General features: G+C 37.2%; 1 protein-coding gene across 1 annotated transcript; it reads right to left on the reverse strand.

The window, feature by feature from the left end:
• Window positions 1–286: 286 nt before the first annotated feature.
• rbm28 (RNA binding motif protein 28) lies at window positions 287–15,837 on the reverse strand. Its single transcript, XM_067420166.1, has 19 exons — window positions 15,512–15,837; window positions 15,242–15,409; window positions 15,001–15,146; window positions 14,838–14,913; window positions 14,631–14,723; window positions 13,917–13,988; window positions 13,738–13,807; window positions 13,456–13,655; window positions 12,723–12,789; window positions 12,461–12,570; window positions 12,295–12,371; window positions 12,052–12,187; window positions 8,845–8,909; window positions 8,087–8,242; window positions 6,992–7,141; window positions 6,286–6,360; window positions 5,974–6,203; window positions 5,761–5,878; window positions 287–909 (listed from the first exon to the last, which is right to left on the reverse strand). The coding sequence occupies exons 1-19, from the start codon at window positions 15,627–15,629 to the stop codon at window positions 772–774; spliced, it is 2,265 nt and encodes a 754-aa protein (XP_067276267.1). The 5' UTR covers window positions 15,630–15,837; the 3' UTR covers window positions 287–771.
• Between the last annotated feature and the right edge of the window lie 4,248 nt (window positions 15,838–20,085).

Raw genomic sequence — 20,085 nt, forward strand, 5'->3', positions numbered from 1 at the left:
TATCATTTAATTGAATACATAACTAAATTAACCATTTTGATATTATTAGTCAAATATTATGTTCCTTTTGGCCAGCCCCCATTTTGTAAGGTTGAAAATCTATAGCTTTGTTTGTTCAACTGAAAACATTTTGGTACTTTTTAAATAAATGCATGCAAGTGTTCTATTTAGCATTTTTGTATATTGTATATTGGCCACAAGCAAACCCGCTCTAGACATTTTAGTCATTAAAATAAACCACAAATGCATTTAAAAGAAAATTTAAAAAAAGAAAAGAAAAAAGGAATAAAACCACAAGCAAGTTTATTTTTTTTCAGACATTGTCAACAAGGGTGCATTTCATAACTTATTTAATAAGGGAAGACAGGGATGCCTGCTGGCATTTAAATCAAGTACACCTGTTTTTAAACCTTGAGAGCAGTTAAAGTCCATATTGACAACAGCTGACGACTGTCTACAAAAGCTCTATCTTTGTAATGTTAAAAAAACTCTGTGCCAAAAGCGGCAGGAAACATGAAACTTGGCATGGAACTCTCTTGATAAACACGTAGTTCAAGAGACGTCCAAACCAATAAGCATTAAACAGTCTGTTAAATATTGAAACCATCTCTGATTTTTTAAAATATCTTTAGAAGAAATATTCCTCCGTAGCAACCAAAAAATATCACATGTTGAAAAACCTTTTTTATTTTCAGTTTAAAAAACTCAAACAGAGCCAAAGTATTAAATTCAGTCCTCCTCTGAGAAGATTTCATGTTTCTTTCTCTCACATCAGCTGAACCATTTGTTCTTCTTGACTACAGTCTTAGTGTTTGATTTGCCCATCATTTTCTTTTTGTACTGGTCCACCAAACTGTCAAAGCGAGCATCCTCTCTGCTCTGGAACATCCTCTTTGCAGGTTTTCCATTCTGAAACAGAATAAATATACATAAGAATTGTACAAAAAAATAAAAATAAATACAATAGACATAACGTAACAAGATGAACTGGTGATATTAAAACAAAAAAAATGTCTAAATGTTCTAAACAATATGTTGTACCGTTTATATACACAACACTACTGGGCTATCCTCAGCGTTATGTCCTGCTATATTAAAATGCATCTAAATAGTTACATCTAATTGCTTCTATATAGTGTATCCAGAAAGTATTCACAATGCTTCACTTTTTCCACATTTTGTTATGTTACAGCCTTATTCTAAAATTTATTAAATTCATAATATCCCTTAAAATTCTACAAATAATACCCCATAATGACAATGTGAAAAGTTTTTTTGAAATCTTCGAAAGCCTTTGCTCAATACTTTGTTGAAGCACTTTTGGCACCAATTACAGCCTCAAGTCTTTTTGAGTATGATGTTAACAAGCTTGGCACACCTATTTTTGGGAAGCTTCATTCAAAAGACAGGTAAAAACTCATCTCTTCCCTTTGATTTACCGTATCCTTAAGGTAATCCTTAAGCACTTAACCTTATCATAAAAAATAAATAAAAAATCTAAACTCTTCCTCTCTATTTTTATTTTCTTCTCTTTTTTGCTACTCTGAGTAGTATACAAATCTTGGTATTTAGGGCACTTTTTGCATTTTTTTTTTTACTCTTGACAGATCGCTTCCTGTACTCCTGAGTTGTAAGTCGATTTGGATAAAAGCGTCTACTAAATGCATAAATGTAAGTTTCTTCCATTGTTCTTTAAAGGCCCTCTCAAGCTCCATCAGGTTGGATGGGGAGAGTCTGTGCACAGCCATTTTCAGATCTCTCCTGAGATGTTCAATCAGGTTCAAGTCTGGGCTCTGGCTGGGCCACTCAAGGACATTCACAGAGTTGTCCCTTAGCCACTCCTTTGTTATTTTGGCTGTGTATTTAGGGTCGTTGTCCTATTGGAAGATGAACCTTCACTCCAGTCTGAGGTCCAGAACGCTCTGGAGCAAGTTTTCATCAAGGATGTCTGAATGTATTGCAGCATTCATTTTTCCCTCGATCCTGACTAGTCTCCCAGTTCCTGCCGCTGAAAAACTTCTCATCGGGACCTTAAAATTCTGCATACATTTTTCTGTACAGTGCAAATAAGTGCGAGTAATGGTAAGCATGAGCGGCTGCTGGCTGCAGGAATGCAAAACAGTAACAGCCAAGCTGAGTATTTTGACTGATTAATAAGGGTTCTTATTAATTACAAGGCAAAACCTAGAAATATGCCCCCTGAACACTTTCCATATACGCCACGCGTCTCACTGTATCATTACATGATACTTTTGTGTCCTTTTTGAACGCTTTAGCCTGGTTGCCATTTACTGCCATTATATGGAGGAGCGTGTGCAGGATGTTTTTAAAAAATTCTCTTTTTGAGGTCTGAACAAGATAGAGGGACATAAGGCATTGGAACAACAGCAGGGTGAGTAAAAGATGGTTTTATTTTCATTTCAGGGTGAACTATCCATTTAAGTCAGTGGTCTCAAACTCAGATTGGCTGGAGGTTATTGCTGTGATTGTAAGCACACTATTTCTGGAAATATACTTTATTTGCTGTGATGTTAGTAATAGAATTTAGTAAAAAAGAAAAAAAAAACAGCATGCATATATATATAATCTCAGTCCCTCCAGGATTTCGCTGGCCTTTTTTGTGATTGTTGCAGCCTAAAATGCCTGATGTTGCGACCACTTTTCTTAAAAGTTGCGATTTGTTTTTCTTGGTTAAAACGGCAAAGGTAGATCAATTTTTACTTAAAGTGCTCATCATGCTTTTTTGCTTTTCCCCTGTTCTTTATTGTGTTATAATATCTTTTTTGTTTATGTTAAAGGTTTATAAAGTTAAAAAAAAGCCCAAAGTGCACCCCAAAGGGACTTATCATGTCCCACAGAAAACACTGTTCACCATCTGCTCTATTGTAGTCTAGCCTTTACTTCAGAGACAACTTTGTAACACACATTATAATGCTCGCCTAGCTGCTAGCATGGAACACCCTCATCATTTATTTCAATCATTATATCATTACAAATTAAAAAGGATATTGATAAGGAGAACAAAACTAATCTTTAGAAAATCCTTATAAAAAGGCAAAACAAATGACTTATATAGCATGCTGACGTATGATGCCACTTAGCAGGAGACCACGATGATTGGTCAAAGTTGCAGAAAAGTTGTGGTGATTGGTCAAAATTGCGAGTCGCACTGAATTCATGGGGATTTTTTGAAGTTGCGTTAATAGTTGCGATCGCAACATCACGAAATCCTGGAGGGACAGATATATTTTTTGTACAGTTAGTGCAAATATTTTTACCTTACTTTATTTTAATTTAAATAATTTAAAGGTCAAAACCTTGCATAAAACAAACAACCTTGCAGAGAACACATGCAATCACTGAATATATTTGCAGACTATTCTATTTCTTGCCAGACACATGCCAGCGTTTCTGCTCACACAACTGAGTCACGTTTGCCTTGATTAAGGTCTCAGTTAAAACCCTAAGTGCAGCTTCAAGATGGACATCACTAAGCCTGGACCTGTCCTTGCATTTATTGAAGTTCATAGTTGAGAAATGTTTCTCACACTGATATGTGCTTCCAAAAGGCACATTACCCGACTGAACACTCTGGACAGTTCTGGGAAGCATGGAGGTAATTCTTTCAGAAACTGTCCAGTCGTGTCTGCTTTTCGCTGTGTCTCTCTGAATGTAGTTTTTTAGCTCACTGTTGCACTGCAATTGAGTAAGTTCCATTTGCAACAAACTTGGGACACTCTCCACGTCAGCTGAGAAAGGATCTGCAAACAGTTGGAAAGTGTCAGGGTGTGCCTTGAAGTCAGCAAAACACGGATCAAATTCCTGCAGTAGGTTTTCAATAGCACAGGCAAATTCATCACCACTGAATTATGTGCCCTCCTCCACAAGAGATCTGCATGTTGTGAAATGACAGTGCAGAAAGAGTTTTCCACAATCTCAGTTTTGTGGAGAAGGCTTTCACACTTTCATATGCTGCTGTGATGAGCTGACAAAGACCCTGGAGTTTCAGGTTAAGAATGTTCAGCTCCTGTGTTATGTCCACTAGGAATGCAAGGTCCATGACCCATTTAGCATCATCAAATTCATGAACATCCATTCTGCCATTATCCATGAATCTCTTCACCTCTGCTCTTAACTCAAAAAAATGTCTTCAGGACATTCCCCCTGCTGAGCCAGCACACCTCAGTGAAGTAAAGTACAACACCATATGTTGAGTTAATTTCTTCTAAAAGGGCCTGAAACTGGCAGTGCTGTAAACTCTTTGACCGGATATAATTGATAAATTTCAGGACAACAGACATGACAAGTTCATATTTCAAGCATTTGCTGCACAGTGCCTGTTGGTGTATAATGCAGTGCAGATCAACTGCTGGATCTGCATGTTCCTCTTCTAGCTTTCGTTGTACCAGCGCTACAGTCCATTTTTCTTGCCTGTCACAGACGGAGCACCATCAGTGGTAATGCCTACCAGTCTGTTCCACGGCAAACTTGCGCACTCTTTGGCTGTAGTACGGCCATGCATTGGACACAAACTCAGCAATTCCTCTGTCACTTCAAATTGGTCATTAATACCTCTGATGAAAATGGTTAGCTTGAGCAATGTCTGTGCTTTCGTCAAGGGCCACAGAGTATGCAGTGAAATCTCTAGCTTTGCCGCACAACTGGTCATAAATGTAACTCGACAACTCGGTTATCCGCTCTGCCACTGTGTTTGCCGATAGAGAGATTGTTGACAAGCTCTTCTTTTCTGGACATAAAATATCAGTAACTTTTAACATGCAGTACTTCATAAACTGCCCTTCAGTGAATGGCTTTCCTGCTTTTGCGATCAGCTCACTCACCACATAACTTGCTTCAATGGCAGCATTAGCATCCTTTTTGGCTTTATGAGAGGTGGACATTATTATTATTTTTTTAATCTAGATTAATTTTGAAGATTTTGAGCAAATATACTGAAATAAACAATGCTTTTCAGGTTTATCTAACATTAGTGTTTAGGTAAAGAAATTGAATAAAGTAATCAAATGTAAAATAACTGCATATTTCACTGTTTAAATTAAAGATTCATCCTTATTAAACTTACACAAGCTATTCAATCAAGAGCAGTGAGTGATGTCCTTATCTTCTGTTTGACATTAAACAGAGCAGTAAAGGCTACTGCCCCTTTAAGACCTAATGCAGGGATATGCGTCGTCTTTATCGACTGTATGAAGTTCACTTAAGGCATATTCAGACTATGTCTGCTTGGGTGCTCATCAAGATGGACATGTTGACATACATTCAGACATAGGGCAGCACTTGCATGCACTGAACAGTTTACAAAGAGAGGCCGCTTTGTCCACGTTTTTCTTTTATTTTCGCTGTTGTTTTAGTGCATCACTGAGAAGCCAGCATGTGTATCCATTGACAGAAACATACATAAAGCATTATTTTCAAGTTACAACCCATATTAAAGATGCATCATCAGATGTGAGATGAACCGCGGTGCAAGTGCTTTTACATGGCACCCCTGCTCTTGTCAGACGGCACCCCTGCCCGCCGCAGCACCCCGGTTAGAAACGCTGGTATATACCCAGCTCCCAACCCAACTTTGAGAATAGATTAACGGCGTTATTTTTTTTAATCGCCCGATAAGAGTCTCGCGTTAATGCAGCAAGTTAACGTCGATAACGGCCCACCACTTATAATATATACACACACACACTCTCTCTCTCTCTCTCTCTCTCTCTCTCTCTCTCTCTCTCAAACTCTTTGACTTGCCTGTTTCCTGTTTATGCCAGGTTTCTCAGTGAAAGTAGACATATTTCTCTCTTTTCTGCTGGGCCCTTTCTTTGGTTTCTTGGGTTGCACCATGGGCTGTTTCCCTTTATCACGTTGCCTAAGGAATAGAGGCATAGTGCGAGGGTCATTGTACATAATACTCTTTTTCTTGATTAATTACTGGTTCAGATTTACATGCACATTGAATCATACCTGATTTTTGGGCCTCTATGTGAAGGCATGTGCAGAACCTTCTGCCGTTTTTTGCCATCTTTCAGTTCTACGTGCTCCACCTCTGGTTTGGTCCTAAAACCAGAGTATTGGCTTCCTTGAGCCTTACCCTGTTTATCAACATTAGCCACATTTCCTTTCCGCAGGGGACCTTTCATCTTTTCTGAAGGATGCTGTGGCGGCCCTCCTGTTTTGCGGTCTTGTTGGAGTTGCTTGTATGGAAAAGCACATAAAGGCCTCAATCAATGATTTGAATTTAGGGAATTCTTTCTTTAAGATGCAACCAAGCCTCACCTTGCTCTTTTGCTGGCGTATGGCTTTAAGTTTCAGCTTCCTGCCATCCTCCAGAGAGAACTCCGCTATAGGTCTCTGACAGGAATGACACAGAAAATTACTTTAAACATTAATACGTCAACACTGTTCTTGCTCAATCCTCAATTATTGCTCAATGCTAAAGCTTTTTCCAATTTATATTAAATAAAATGGCTATGAGTCTTCACCACAAGTGTTTGTGAACAGAACGATTCATCTTATTCTTGAGAAGTTACATTTAATAGACCAAAACACATTCCACTGATTGTCAGAGGAATGTGTGTTTGTAGGACGTGTGGAAAGATTGGCAGACAGACACGTGGTTTGATTTGTTTTCGAGTACGTTCCTTTTTCCTCCTTTGCTAAACACATAATGGCCACTGCTGTGAATCTGGCACTGAAGCCCTTAAAAACAGGCCCTCAAAGTGTGTTTACACACTAGCAAGCAGTAACTAACATCATCTAATATCATCCCCTAATGCAATGACCCTGAACATAGCTGGAATACTTCTAGGAATTAAGACAGTCGCTGCAGGGTCCTACATCTCTTTCTAGGAATATTTTGACTTGATAGAACAATAAACAGGTTATCTAATATCCCTTTTTTTCTTCCAATGCTCCTAGCAAACAATGAGAATTGGTTCCCAAATCAGGCATTTGAATGACAACAAAATGTGTGGTGGTCTACCTTTTGGGATCCAAAGATGTCCGGGTTGTTGTTAAGGTGACGTAGGGCTAGTAGAGCATGTTCATGTTCTTTAAACTCCACAAAGCCATATCCTAGGGAACGACCGATCACCTTACCCCGAATAGGCTTCTTGTCATACATCACACGACACTGTAGGTACATGTATACAGAGATATCTGGTGTAAGTTGCAGGTAGAAGTGCTGGTGGCAATTTCAGTCATTAACACTGCACTCATTTAGAACAACTAAAAAGAATAGTTCACCCAAAAATGATGTCATCAATTACTCACCCTCAGTTTCTTCCAAACCTACATTCATTTCTTACTTCTGCTAAACACAAATTTAAGATATTTTGAACAATGTCAGTGACCAAAGAGTTGATGGGTGCTATTTTTTCCATACTATGGAAATCAAGGAGTCCCTATATTAAGTAACTATTTGGTTACCCATATTCTTCAAAATATCTTCTTTTGTGTTCAGCAGAAGAATTAAACTCATATAGGTTTGGAACAAATTGAGGCTAAGTAAATAATGACAGAAAACCAAAATCTTGTTTGTTTTCAACACTTTAACTACAATGTATATATATATTCCTGGGAAGCAACAATTTGATGAAAACAACTCAAATTAAAAGACAAATTTATTAAATGTTTTTTTTTTTAACATTTATCTTTCTGACATGCAAGATGCCTGAAAGACAGAAGGAGAGGTTCTATCTGAGACTAGTTAATTTCAGTGATATGTCAGGTCGTAATATTTTGTGTGTGGCATTCCTCAAAAAGTAAATAAACAGCCCCTGAAACCTAATGTGCAATCAAGAGGTTGCAGAACCCTACAAAAGCTGCTTCTTTGTTCATTAAATAAAACTTTTTAGGAGTCAGCTAAATGACTACTAACAAACTAGACAGTGAAACCTCCAGATCATACCCAAACAACAGTCCTGCCCTCTAGTGTTACTAGATAAAACTGTGTGAAGACGTCTCTATTTCTTTTCTTTTTTTAAAATCAACATTGCTTTGAATTTTGGTGTGCAGTTAGAACCGGCTTTTTAAACAACAAAATAAAAAGGATGTGACGTGGGAAAAAGGAAATTACCTCAGTGATGCGGATGCCTTTACCACCAGCAGCAGATAAGCAGAGTTTGCGAAATTTAGGCTGGTTGAGGCTCTTGGGCAGGTTATGAACACACAGACGTGTTTTAGACACATACACATGAACGTCCTTTAACTTTGCTCTTTTCAGCTCCTCAATCTGACAACACACACATACACACAAAATCAGAAAACATGATATAAAAAATTATTTTACCTCCTTTACACCTAGCATTATCATATAACAGATACCTTATTTTTATCTGCCATAGTGATGGAAAGCATCTTGAAATCAATGCTTTCATTAATTTTATTTTTTACTTTGACAGCACAACTGTTAATACAACGTAACATATGTAAGTTCCATTTCACATTTTTGTGTGAGAAAGTGCTGTCAGGTGTTTAAAAGAATAAATAAAAACAAAGTATAGACACCATCCATAAACAGAGTGATTAATTTATTGTTTTTCTACTTGTGAATGTAAATGTGAAGGAAACAAAAACAGTACTGATTTAAATGTATTAAAATCAGTGTCGCTACTATTAATTTGTAATTCTGTAATTTAAAAAAAATACAAATATTAGATGAAAAACATACACAAAAAAGTAGGAATGTTGTGTTTGTAGCTCACTGAAATAAATTTAAGCTGAAAAACTAAAATTGCTAAATATAAATTTGAAATAAACATGTATTAAAGCTTTATAGAAATACTCATAAAAGCTAATAAAAATAAAAACGAAAAACAAATTTTCTGCACTCACTCTTGTTCTCTTGGCCATGTCAGATTCTGAAACATCCTCTGCAGCCTTGGATCCAGGACGGATTACTAGAGAAAGTGCAAGAGTTAATCCTGGTGCACGTATTAAGATGCATTCTGGTCAATCGGATCACAAGTCGATAAGGAAAACATTCCTGTTTACACCAGGGCCCGTATTGTTAAAGCCTCTAAGAATCATCTCAGAAAGCTCCTAATTTACCTTATAAACTTCAACATAGGAGTCTTGTCTTAAGAGTGATTCAAGGCCGATCAGAGAGCAACTCACTATATACTGACTTGCTCAAATTTCGAGTATATTACTGATCTACCCACCCACACACACACACACGCGTTTTTGTGATAAACAGGTACTTATGAAAAATGCATTACATATGAGGACATGCCTTTCTAAAGCTGCTAGAGCCAAGCTGAAAACAGTTTTAGATTGCCAATGGCCATGTTATGACAGTCATCTGTTAAGATTTTAATTTACAGCATATTTTTGCACAACCTGATATTTTACACACACACACACACACACACACACACACACACACACACACACACACAGTGAGGAAAATAAGTATTTGAACACCCTGCTATTTTGCAAGTTCCCACACTTGGAAATCATAGAAATCATCTTAGGTGCATGTCCACTGAGAGACATCTAAAAAACAAAATTTTAAAAATCCAGAAAAATCACAATATATGATTATTTTTACTATTTATTTGTATGATACAGCTGCAAATAAGTATTTGAACACCTGAGAAAATCATTGTTAATATTTGGTACAGTAGCCTTTGTTTACAATTACAGAGGTCAAACGTTTCCTGTAGTTTTTCATCAGGTTTGCACACACTGCAGGAGGGATTTTGGCCCACTCCTCCACACAGATCTTCTCTAGATCAGTCAGGTTTCTGGCCTGTCGCTGAGAAACACAGAGTTTGAGCTTCCTCCAAAGATTCTCTATTGGGTTTAGGTCTGGAGACTGGCTAGACCACGCCAGAACCTCGATATGCTTCTTACAGAGCCACTCCTTGATTATCCTGGCTGTGTGCTTCTGGTCATTGTCATGTTGGAAGACACAGCCTCAACCCAACTTCAATGCTCTAACTGAGTGAAGAAGGTTGTTCCCCAAAATCTCGCAATACATGGCCCCGGTCATCCTCTCCTTAATACAGTGCAGTCACCCTGTCCCATGTGCAGAAAAACACCCCCAAAGCATGATGCTACCACCCCAATGCTTCACAGTAGGGATGGTGTTCTTGGGATGTTCCTCATCATTCTTCTTCCTCCAAACACGTTTAGTGGAATTATGACCAAAAAGTTATATTTTGGTCTCATCTGACTATCTTGCATGACTCCTCTGGATCATCCAAATGGTCATTGGCAAACTTAAGACGGGCCAGGACATGTGCTGGTTTAAGCAGGGGAACCTTCCGTGCCATGCCTGATTTCAAACCATGACGTCTTAGTTTATTAACAACGGTAACCTTGGAAATGGTAGTCCAAGCTATTTTCAGGTCATTGACCGGCTCCTCCCGTATAGTTCTGGGCTAATTTCTCACTTTTCTTAGGATCACTGAGACCCCACGAGGTGAGATCTTGCATGGAGAGCCCATCCGAGGGAGATTGACAGTCATGTTTAGCTTCTTCCATTTTCTAATGATTGCTCCAACAGTGGACCTTTTTTCACTAAGCTGCTTGGACATTTCCCCGGCGCCCTTTGCAGCCTTGTGGAGGTGTACAATTTTGTCTCTAGTGTCTTTGGACAGCTCTTTGGTCTTGGCCATGTTAGTAGTGCCATGCTATGACTTGGCCATGTTAGCAGATTCTTACTGATTGTATAAGGGTGGAAAGGTATCTTTATGCAGCTAACAACCTCAAACAGGTGCATCTATTTTAGGATAATAAATGGAGTGGAGGTGGATATTTTAAAGGCAGACTAACTGGTCTTTGATGTTCAGAATTCTAGATGATAGACAGGTGTTCAGATACTTATTTGCAGCTGTATCATACATATAAACAGTAAAAAAATCATATATTGTGATTTCTGGATTTTTTTTTTAGATTGTGTCTCTCACAGTGGACTTGCACCTACGATGACAATTTCAGACCCCTCCATGATTTCCAAGTATGAGAACTTGCAAAATAGCAGGGATTGGGCTATTCCCAAAATTGCAAATACTTTTGCAAATACATATTTTCCTCACTGTATATATTTACTCTATTTTTGATTTACCATGCTGTTAATTGCGAACTTAATGTATTTGATAGGAAATGAACAGCGATACAACTTTATTTATAGAAGGTTGTGAAAGACCCAAATCATCACTGCTACATGGTTCCATTTTTCTAGTTGCCAAACATGTTAATGTAGTGATTACTTCAATTTCTGCTGCTATGGCATTGCTGCACAGTGGCGGATATGTTAGCTGCCACATCACTAATAAGATCGCTCACAAACATGATCCTTGCACGATTTAATTTGTCCCTCTTTGTGTTTGTCCATTTTCTCTGCTGCTAGAAAAAGTCCTCATTCGTACTCCTAATACTTAAGACCTCTTTTAAGGTTTAGAATGCTTTCCAAATTACTTTTTTTCTTTATTAGAATTTTTACTTTAATTTAGAGTAAAAACACCCATCTTTCTAAGAATTTTCTTAGAATTGTCAGTAGGAGCTACTTTTTACATAGATTTTTCATGAATACGGGCCCTGGTGTTTTAGTCCACTTTTGACCACTTCTGTCCTGATTTTTCCAAGGGGAAAGTCTATTGGTGGGTAAATGTATGGGCCTTTTCAAATCTTTACATTTATAGGACGAGCGGCTGTGTGCATTTTACTTTCGGTTTAGAATGAACAATTTAAAAGCCCCCGCTGCTTATACCGGTTTTACCATTGTTGTCACACATCGATTAACCAGTGGGAACATTTCCTCACCGTCACATCCCTACTCTGGTGTTTACACTATGAAAACAATCCAGTCTAGTGCATTTTTGACTACCTCTGGAAGTGGTCAAAAGTGGACAAGCTCTAAACGTTTTAGACCCAGTTTAGACCTGTGTTTAGCAACATCCACTTGTGATTAGAGTGACGAAAACGCTTCTTAATAACAGGTGTAAAAAGGCCCTTTACTTGTATTGGCAAACTAAAATGAAGCTCTGTTAGTGGTCAGTTGACGGGCAGCATTTTGTGACTGGCTTCACTTACAGCCCTCTCTGGCAAGGTAAAGGTTCCTGGTGCCTGTGTGAGTTTTCACTTTCTTGTCCTTTAATTTTGCAGCATCTTCTCGATTTACGGCTGGCAAAATGTTCAGTCTCCTGCCATCAACCTTAATGCCACCAAACTGAAATACACATCTGTATCAGCACAACAATCCTATATTTACTCTTATCATATGTTGAATATATAAGAACAGCAACTCTTACTAGAGCTGCAGGACAGTGAACTCACCTCTTTTTCATCTTGAGCAGCAGCAGCCATACACTTCTCTGCCGCTTCTTTACTTTTGAACTGAGCAAAAGCACAGCCTACACAGCCAGACATTTAAAGAGAGAGAATAACTATGAATGAGGTACTTAAATTCAACACAGGCCATGGTTATGGTGACTGAAAATACCTTTTGAATATCCTGTGGCTGCGTTCATCACCACACATATATAATTTAGCTCGCCAAACTGCAACAAAACTTCCTCCAAACCCTCTTCATCCGTGTCAAAAGACAGATTTCTGATAGAACACCAAATTAAAAGAAAGATGAAAATGAAAACATAAATTCCTATTTGAAACAACTGCTTGTATACAGAATTGCTGTGTAGTTTGGTACAAATGTTTGACAAGTTTAGAAAAAAAACATCTATACAACAGAATATGATTCTCACCTGATGAAGACGGTTTTTCCCTCATTGACATCTGAAGGAAGAGGGTCTCGCTTCTTCTTTTGAAGAGCTGTGGATAGAAATTTAACGGACACATTACATGTATGGTATGACATTATACTGTCAACAGCGTATGAGTCTGAATTAATTGTTAAAACAAGTATTATTATTTTTTGTGCACAAAAAGTATTTTTGTCACTTTATAAAAATAAGATTGAACTACTGGAGTCACATTGACTATTTTAACAATGTATTTCCTACCTTTCTAGGCCTTGAAAGTGTTAATTAAATAGCTGTCTATGGAGGGGTCAGAGAGCGCTCTGATTTCATCAAAAATATCTTAATTTGTGTTCCGAAGATGAATGAAGGTCTTACAGGTTTGGAACAACATGATGGTGAGTAATTAATGACAGAATTTTCATTTTTGGATAAATTAACCCTTTAATCATATGCATTTATGGTGAAATTACTACATTTTTGTGTCAATCATGTTCATTTTGGCCATAAACAATGTGTTGTTACAGCAAAAATAGACTTGGTGCAGAAACTATCACTGCTGCCTGCATACACCCCAGTCCTAGAAGGCACTGCCGGACCATGTCCGCGTGCAATGAGAACACAGTGACCTTTTAAACATGGGCACAGAAAAAAACTGGTACTGCATACGCACTGCAAATGTAACGTGTGAAATGGACCTTATGTTTGTTGTCTATTAATAAATTAATCTTACCTTCACTTTTTCCTTCATTGTCATCGTCATCATCGTCGTCATCATCGTCATCATCATCATCATCATCATCGTCGTCATCATCATCATCTTCTGGCTCGCTCGCATCACTATCTGTTTGCTGAGATTCATTTTTTGCATTGTCGTCATCCTCTGAATCGTCCTCTTTCTCTGACTCGGATTCATCCTTCTCTTCTTGTGATATAGACCTTTACACAACAGACCTGATTTTAACTGAAAGGAATTTACCTAAACACACATAATCAGATCTGCTGCATTTTCAACACTTACTTTTTCTTGGCACCTTCATTCCCATCAGCTCCTGCACCTTCAGAATTCACATTCTCTTCTTTGATTGTTCCTGCAAGATATCCATACACTTCACTACAAAAATATAGATGGTAGATGCACTTTCAAAGCTTTTTACAACCACATCTACATAAATAAGTGAAAATTACTGAACAAATTACCAGCTGGTAAAGCTGATTGGGTGGCGAGATACTTGTCCCTTGCAATAGCCCAATCCACAGCCACTTGTCTGTCTGTGAGGGGCAAATAAAACATTTTATTAATAAAAAAATAGAAACAGGCAGCTTCCATTTTAGTACAGACCATTTTGAAATTGTATTAAAGGGTTAGTTCAACCTAAAAATAAATTTCTGTCAAATTAATTACTCACCCTCATGTTGTTGCAAACCGTTAATACCATTCATCTTCAAACCTCAAATAAAGATTCAAACAGTCATGAATCAGCGGATTGATTCATGATTCAGATCGCCAATGTCACGTGATTTCAGCAGTTTGACACGCGATCCAAATCATGAATCAATACCAAAAGATTCTAATGAACTATCTGATGTCACATATGTACTACTTTGATGATGCTTTTATTCCCTTTCTGGACATGGACAGTATAGTGTGCCTTCACTTAGAAATACGCTGTCGGACTAAATATAAAATATCACAAACTGTGTTCTGAAGATGAACGGAGGTCTTACAGGTGTGGAACAACATTAGGATGAGTCATTAATGACATCAATTTCATTTTTGGGTGAACTAACCTTTTAATATTCATGTTAATATTACATTAATAATGACAATTTAAATAATTTTATGACATGGAAGTTTCCTGAGGCCCCATAGTGGAAGCACTGCAATGGTGTTCAGTCTTGAGAAAGACTCACCTTTGATCTCCTTCAGGTTCATCTCGGCGAGAGCTTTCCCAGCTTCTAACGTGGAATTGAACTGCACAAATGCAAAACCTCGCTTCTTCCCATCTGCACAAACATGACACTATGAAAACTAACCAAGGCCGTATGAAAAACATCAGGTAAAGAGAACTTAAGAGATGCTTTTAAACAGTCAAATGCACTTGTTGGTCAAAGATTTACCTGGTTTTAAAGGAATCTTGGCCTCAAGCACGGTTCCAAACTTGGAGAAGATCTGCTTTAAATCATCTTCTTCACACTGCACATAAAGCGCAAGTGTAAGAGCCAATATCAATCATCAAAACTATGCATTGCCCCTTTAAACAACAGAATTTAGACAACTCACCTTAAAACTGAGATTTCTGATGATCAGCCGAGATTTCAATTTTTTCTTGTTTATGCCTGTAAACTTTTCAGGACTTTTGGTTTCTTCTGATTTCTTTTTTTCTGCTGGTTTCTTTGTTTCAGCTGGTTTATCTGTATCTCCTGCATCTGCATGAACAGTTCAGACTCAGTTCTTCCAATCCAAACCAAAAAATACAAAATAAAATAAAAACATGCTTAAAATGTATGCAAGAGGATCTTACCTTCTTCTGTTTTCACTTTCTTTCTCCTTTTCTTATCATCTGGTTTTTTCTTGGCCACAGTTACAAATATCTTCTGCTTGTCATACTCCTTGACTTCTTTTATGGCCCTTTGTGCATCTTCTTCCATAGAGAATGTCACGTATCCAAAGCCACGACATTTTTCAGTCTCTGTAAACAGCACACATAAAAATGTATTACAATTTCATATTTCATGCTGTTTACATATGTTGACAATATAGGGATTTAAGGGAAGTTAAGCCTTAACGTTACCCCTATTCCTGACAATGAAGCAATTCTTCAGCGGTCCTATTTCAGAGAATACTTCTGCCAGATGATCATTGGTGGCTGTTTCAGGTAATCTCCTGACAAATAAAGTGACTGCAGGCATTTTCACCACGAGTCAGCTCGACTGTTCTTCACAGCCAACAAACGTCTCTAAAAACAACAATGTTGATTACCGAATATGACAAACACCGTCACATACAAGTCGCGATGATATTAAGGGTCTTGTGGTATAAATGACTCCAAAACAGTGCAGTAGTAGTAATGCACGTTTCTCACATGTTTCTGCCGTACAGGAAGTTGTCAAGAAGGAGATTCTTCGTTTGGTTTGGACGTCGTTAAGGTAGCACTGCGCGATAAGGAACCATATTGACTCCTGCTGGTCTGGAGAAGCATGTCCTGGTAGATCTTTTCCATAGCAAAAATATTCAAACCTATAACGTTTTATATAGGTAAACGTATACATTTTTAGGCACGTCTTTTTTCTTGCAATTGCGAGTTAGTATCAGGAAGGTGAGGGGGGGGGGGAGGGTTGGTCAGAGTAAATATGAACTCGCAATTCTATGCAGGATCGACTGTGTTATATAAGCGAGGAAATGCGAGGAAAAAAAAGTAAATGTGACTTATAACTCGGAATTTAGATTTTTATTGTTTTAGTGTGGCTTCCATGCTAACAGAACGTCATCAATGTTTGCAAACACACTCAAAAAGTCTAGCCCACGCTGTGAAAAGCATGACAGAACTATTTTGTGTCAATTATGCAGGCTATTTAATTGTATTATTTCTTTAACAGCGATAGCGATAGAGTGAGTGACATTTTTTATATTGACGTTTCAAAATGTACCTACTATTTTTTGTCCAATTATGAAGACACTCAGTTTAAAAAGAGCCTTTTAAAAAAGTGTAATGAGGTTTAATTTTCACCCGCTGACAGTACTTTTATTTTAATGTATACATTTCTACTTAGTACAAAATACAAATGGGATATATGGCTGGTTTACCATTGTATCAATCTTCAGAGTGTATCAAAATGTCTCGTTCATGGTCACTAGATGGCGACATCATCCACTCAATCGTTCAATAAATTATTTATTTTTAGCCTACACACTGTGTACAAACAGTGCATTGTCTTTTACCAACGGCAATAGTAAAAAAAAAAATAATAATAATAATATATAAAATAAATAAATATATAAATATAATAATAATATATAAAAATAATATATATATAATTATAAATATTATAATTTTATCATTAACTTTGTATGTTGCCAGATATAACTAAACTTTCCATGTGTCTGCAGTTCAAATATAATTTGTCTGACATAATATTCTATTTCCTTTAGGTTTTACACGTCACATTTCAGTGCTCTGAAGTGCATTTTCTGAAAATCCAGTGGTTCTTTTCTGCAGATGTAACCCATTACAAAGGTTTGGCTTAACACAATTGTACTTTTATTTAGCTCTAAATAAAAGAGATTGTTTTGCTTTTGTTGGTTTAACTGATCAGACGGACATCAAGTTTTGTCCTCTCGTTCTCCTTTGTCACCCTTTCCTGTAATCCCATCTGGTAAGTGTCTTAGCCCAAAGTGTGGGTTAATCTACCTCCGAAGGACAATTACCAAGATGTGTGTCTATAGTGTGTTCATACAAAGACTCCTAAGGATTTTATCATCTCTGACATGAGGTGACAAATGCATGCGCATGACACTGTGTGGGAATGATGGGGAGGGCGCGTGTCTTTTATCTGACCTTGGAGAACAGAAAGCAATAGAGACAATTCACCAGCAGAGCAAACATTCTTCTGTCACAGGCAAACGAGTATTAGTGGGTGTGAGAGAGACAACGGTGGCAAAGCAGAGACTGGCTCCAGGCCCAGTTACCCAAGCGCCCAAAGAGAACCTTACAGCACGGTATGTGATGAGTGTGTTTGTTTTTGCTGTAGCACACGGGACACACACAGCCTGTACGTATCAGCGCACATCTTTCTTATCATAAAGTTTTCATATAGATAGTGTGTATTATTTATTTTGAGATTTAGAAGGCCACGAAGGGGACAGTGGTAATGCTGTGAGGTCCCAGCTAACAGGGAGTGCTGAGAGAAATTTAGAGAACGTTGGCAAGATTCTCTAAAACATTCTTCCGGTAACATTAATAGCACGTTCGTTCAGAGTTTTAGTCGGATGTTTCATCTCATGTTTTTAAACGTGACTTCTTACTAGTGCTTGTTTCAGAACATTCAGAGGAGATTCAAAGGTAATGTCTCCATAATGTTTGAACACATATAAAATGGAACCTTCCCTTAATGTTTTCTCTAAAGTTTACATAACAAGAAAAAAAATGGTTTACATTTTAAACAATAAGAGAACATTCAGAAATTACTTTTTCATAACTTAATGGGAACATCAGTAAAACATGTCTGCTTGCTTGTGAGTTGGTGGAAAGGACCAATGGCACAAAATGCTTTTACACTTCACAACATAATGATATGTTGCAGGAATATACTGAATATGACAGATTTTTTTTTTTAAATAACACTTTGTGTGATGCAAGAGAACATTGCAACATTCGTAAAATGTTTGGTTTAGCTTTTAGACGATTGGACCGAAACCTTTCTAGCGCGTTTGTCAAATAATATGACAACACACAAATGGCTTTGCTTTGAATGTGGCTCAACCAATCAGAAAACTGTTTTATAATGTCAAAGAAGTTATAACTTAAGAAAACATTTTGCAAATATTTCATTTCATTTTTACTTCATAATTTATGTATTTTTACATTTTCTTACCAGAATTCCTGACTGAATTCCTTATTGTAAATTAATTCATATAATATTCATAATAATTAATGGACATAAAAACAACAATAATGAATCATTTTTAAACAATAACTAAAACATACAAGATAATGTTCTTAGTGATTAGTGATGTAATCTTGTTTTAAAAGTCTAAAATGTGTAAATGGTTTATTAAAGCAAATAGATTATGACCATTGCAGAACTTTCCAATGTTGAAAATTCAAAAGCAATTGTATTTTAGAGTCACCGAATCAAACTTAAACTCTGTCAGACTGCCAGACAATATGACTTTGGGTAAGGCCTATTTATGTGTAGATTAATATGTTTTATTTGACTATAGATTTAAGTGATAGTGAGTTATGTTTGATTGCAGCAGGATACTTACACTGCTCCTGCTGTTGACGCAGGTTCTCTGTCCTGTAAATGGGTCATACATTTCTCTCTTGTGGTGCATTGGGGTAAGACTGTAGGAGGAGAAGTTATGAAAGATATTTTTCTAGCACTAATTCGAATGACAGGCCGAACAGCAGCATGCTAAACAAAGAGGAAATACACCAAGAACACACATCTCTCTCTCTCTCTCTCTCTCTCTCTCTCTCTCTCTCTCTCTCTCTCTCTCTCTCTCTCTCTCTCTCTCTCTCTCTCTCTCTCTCTCTCTATATATATATATATATATATATATATATATATATATATATATATATATATCTGTCTCTATCTTGTCAGAGGACAGCAGAGCGGGACAGTGAGATATTGTATGAACCCACACTGGCAGTGTGTTGAGTGGGAGAGTTCAGACTCGTGATGAGGGACTGATGAATACAAATGATTTCTTTTCACTGACTGAATCAACCCACCTCTACAAACAGCAGAGCATTTTTATTGCCACTGTTGGTAGACAGAAACTTCTTCTTCTTATAAGCTGCCCTATTTACTTTATTCATGTATCTGTTCCGATAACCGTACGTACAAAATGGTGGATGAAGGAGGATGCTGATTTAAGCTACTGAAACGATACAATATACAATACATATGTAGTCACCTTTTGTTCTTGTTTATGCATCACATTTCAAAAGAAAAATGGGTCTTGAATGCTAATGCTCTATAGGACTGAAGAACAATCATGACTAGCACTGCATAATGAACACATCTAACGCAGACAGAGTATGTATGTGTCTTTTGTTATTTAAATTAAGACAGCAAATAGCATTTTGACTGGTGTTGAATGGGAAAATAAATAAATAAATATATTTATTTATATATATATATATATATATATATATATATATATAATCTGTTAAAGAGTCAAGAAGATACAGCTTGTATAGCCTACATATACACAATTTTATGGCAATATAGCCTAGGTTTATTTTTACTGCAATATTTAAATGGCTGCTGCTAAGCCATTTATAGCCTATACCAAAGAAAACCTTTGAGACACAAAATTAGCCATTAATCTACTCACATAGTCCCATAACGTCTTCATCATTGTTTATTATTGTATGGGCGTAGCTGGGACAAAGACCATATGGAAGGTGTCAGCGGGGGGTGTGGGATACTAGAGGGAGGGTGAGTGTTTACACAGGCGTCTTATGGGTCATCTGACATGAATCTGCATATGCCAAGCTTCATTAACAACCTGCTATTATAATGACTAAGGAAAATTCCCTGTCGATTCGATGAGACAAAAAAATCTGATCCTAAATTGTCCAATGTGTAGCATTGTGTGACCTTCCCACTCCCAAAAGCCACATGCTTGATTCTT

Source organism: Pseudorasbora parva, chromosome 16, assembly GCF_024679245.1.
Source record: "Pseudorasbora parva isolate DD20220531a chromosome 16, ASM2467924v1, whole genome shotgun sequence".
NCBI classification, from domain to species: domain Eukaryota; kingdom Metazoa; phylum Chordata; class Actinopteri; order Cypriniformes; family Gobionidae; genus Pseudorasbora; species Pseudorasbora parva.

Excerpts from the sequence above, each read along its gene's own strand:
- rbm28 (XM_067420166.1), bottom strand. The coding sequence starts at position 15,629 with ATGCCTGCAGTCACTTTATTTGTCAGGAGATTACCTGAAACAGCCACC. Across the intron at positions 12,790-13,455 it reads CGATGACAATGAAGGAAAAA|CTCTTCAAAAGAAGAAGCGA; the intron begins GTGAAGGTAAGA and ends TTCTATCCACAG. Across the intron at positions 12,372-12,460 it reads AGCCACAGGATATTCAAAAG|GCTGTGCTTTTGCTCAGTTC; the intron begins GTATTTTCAGTC and ends CTGGCTGTGTAG.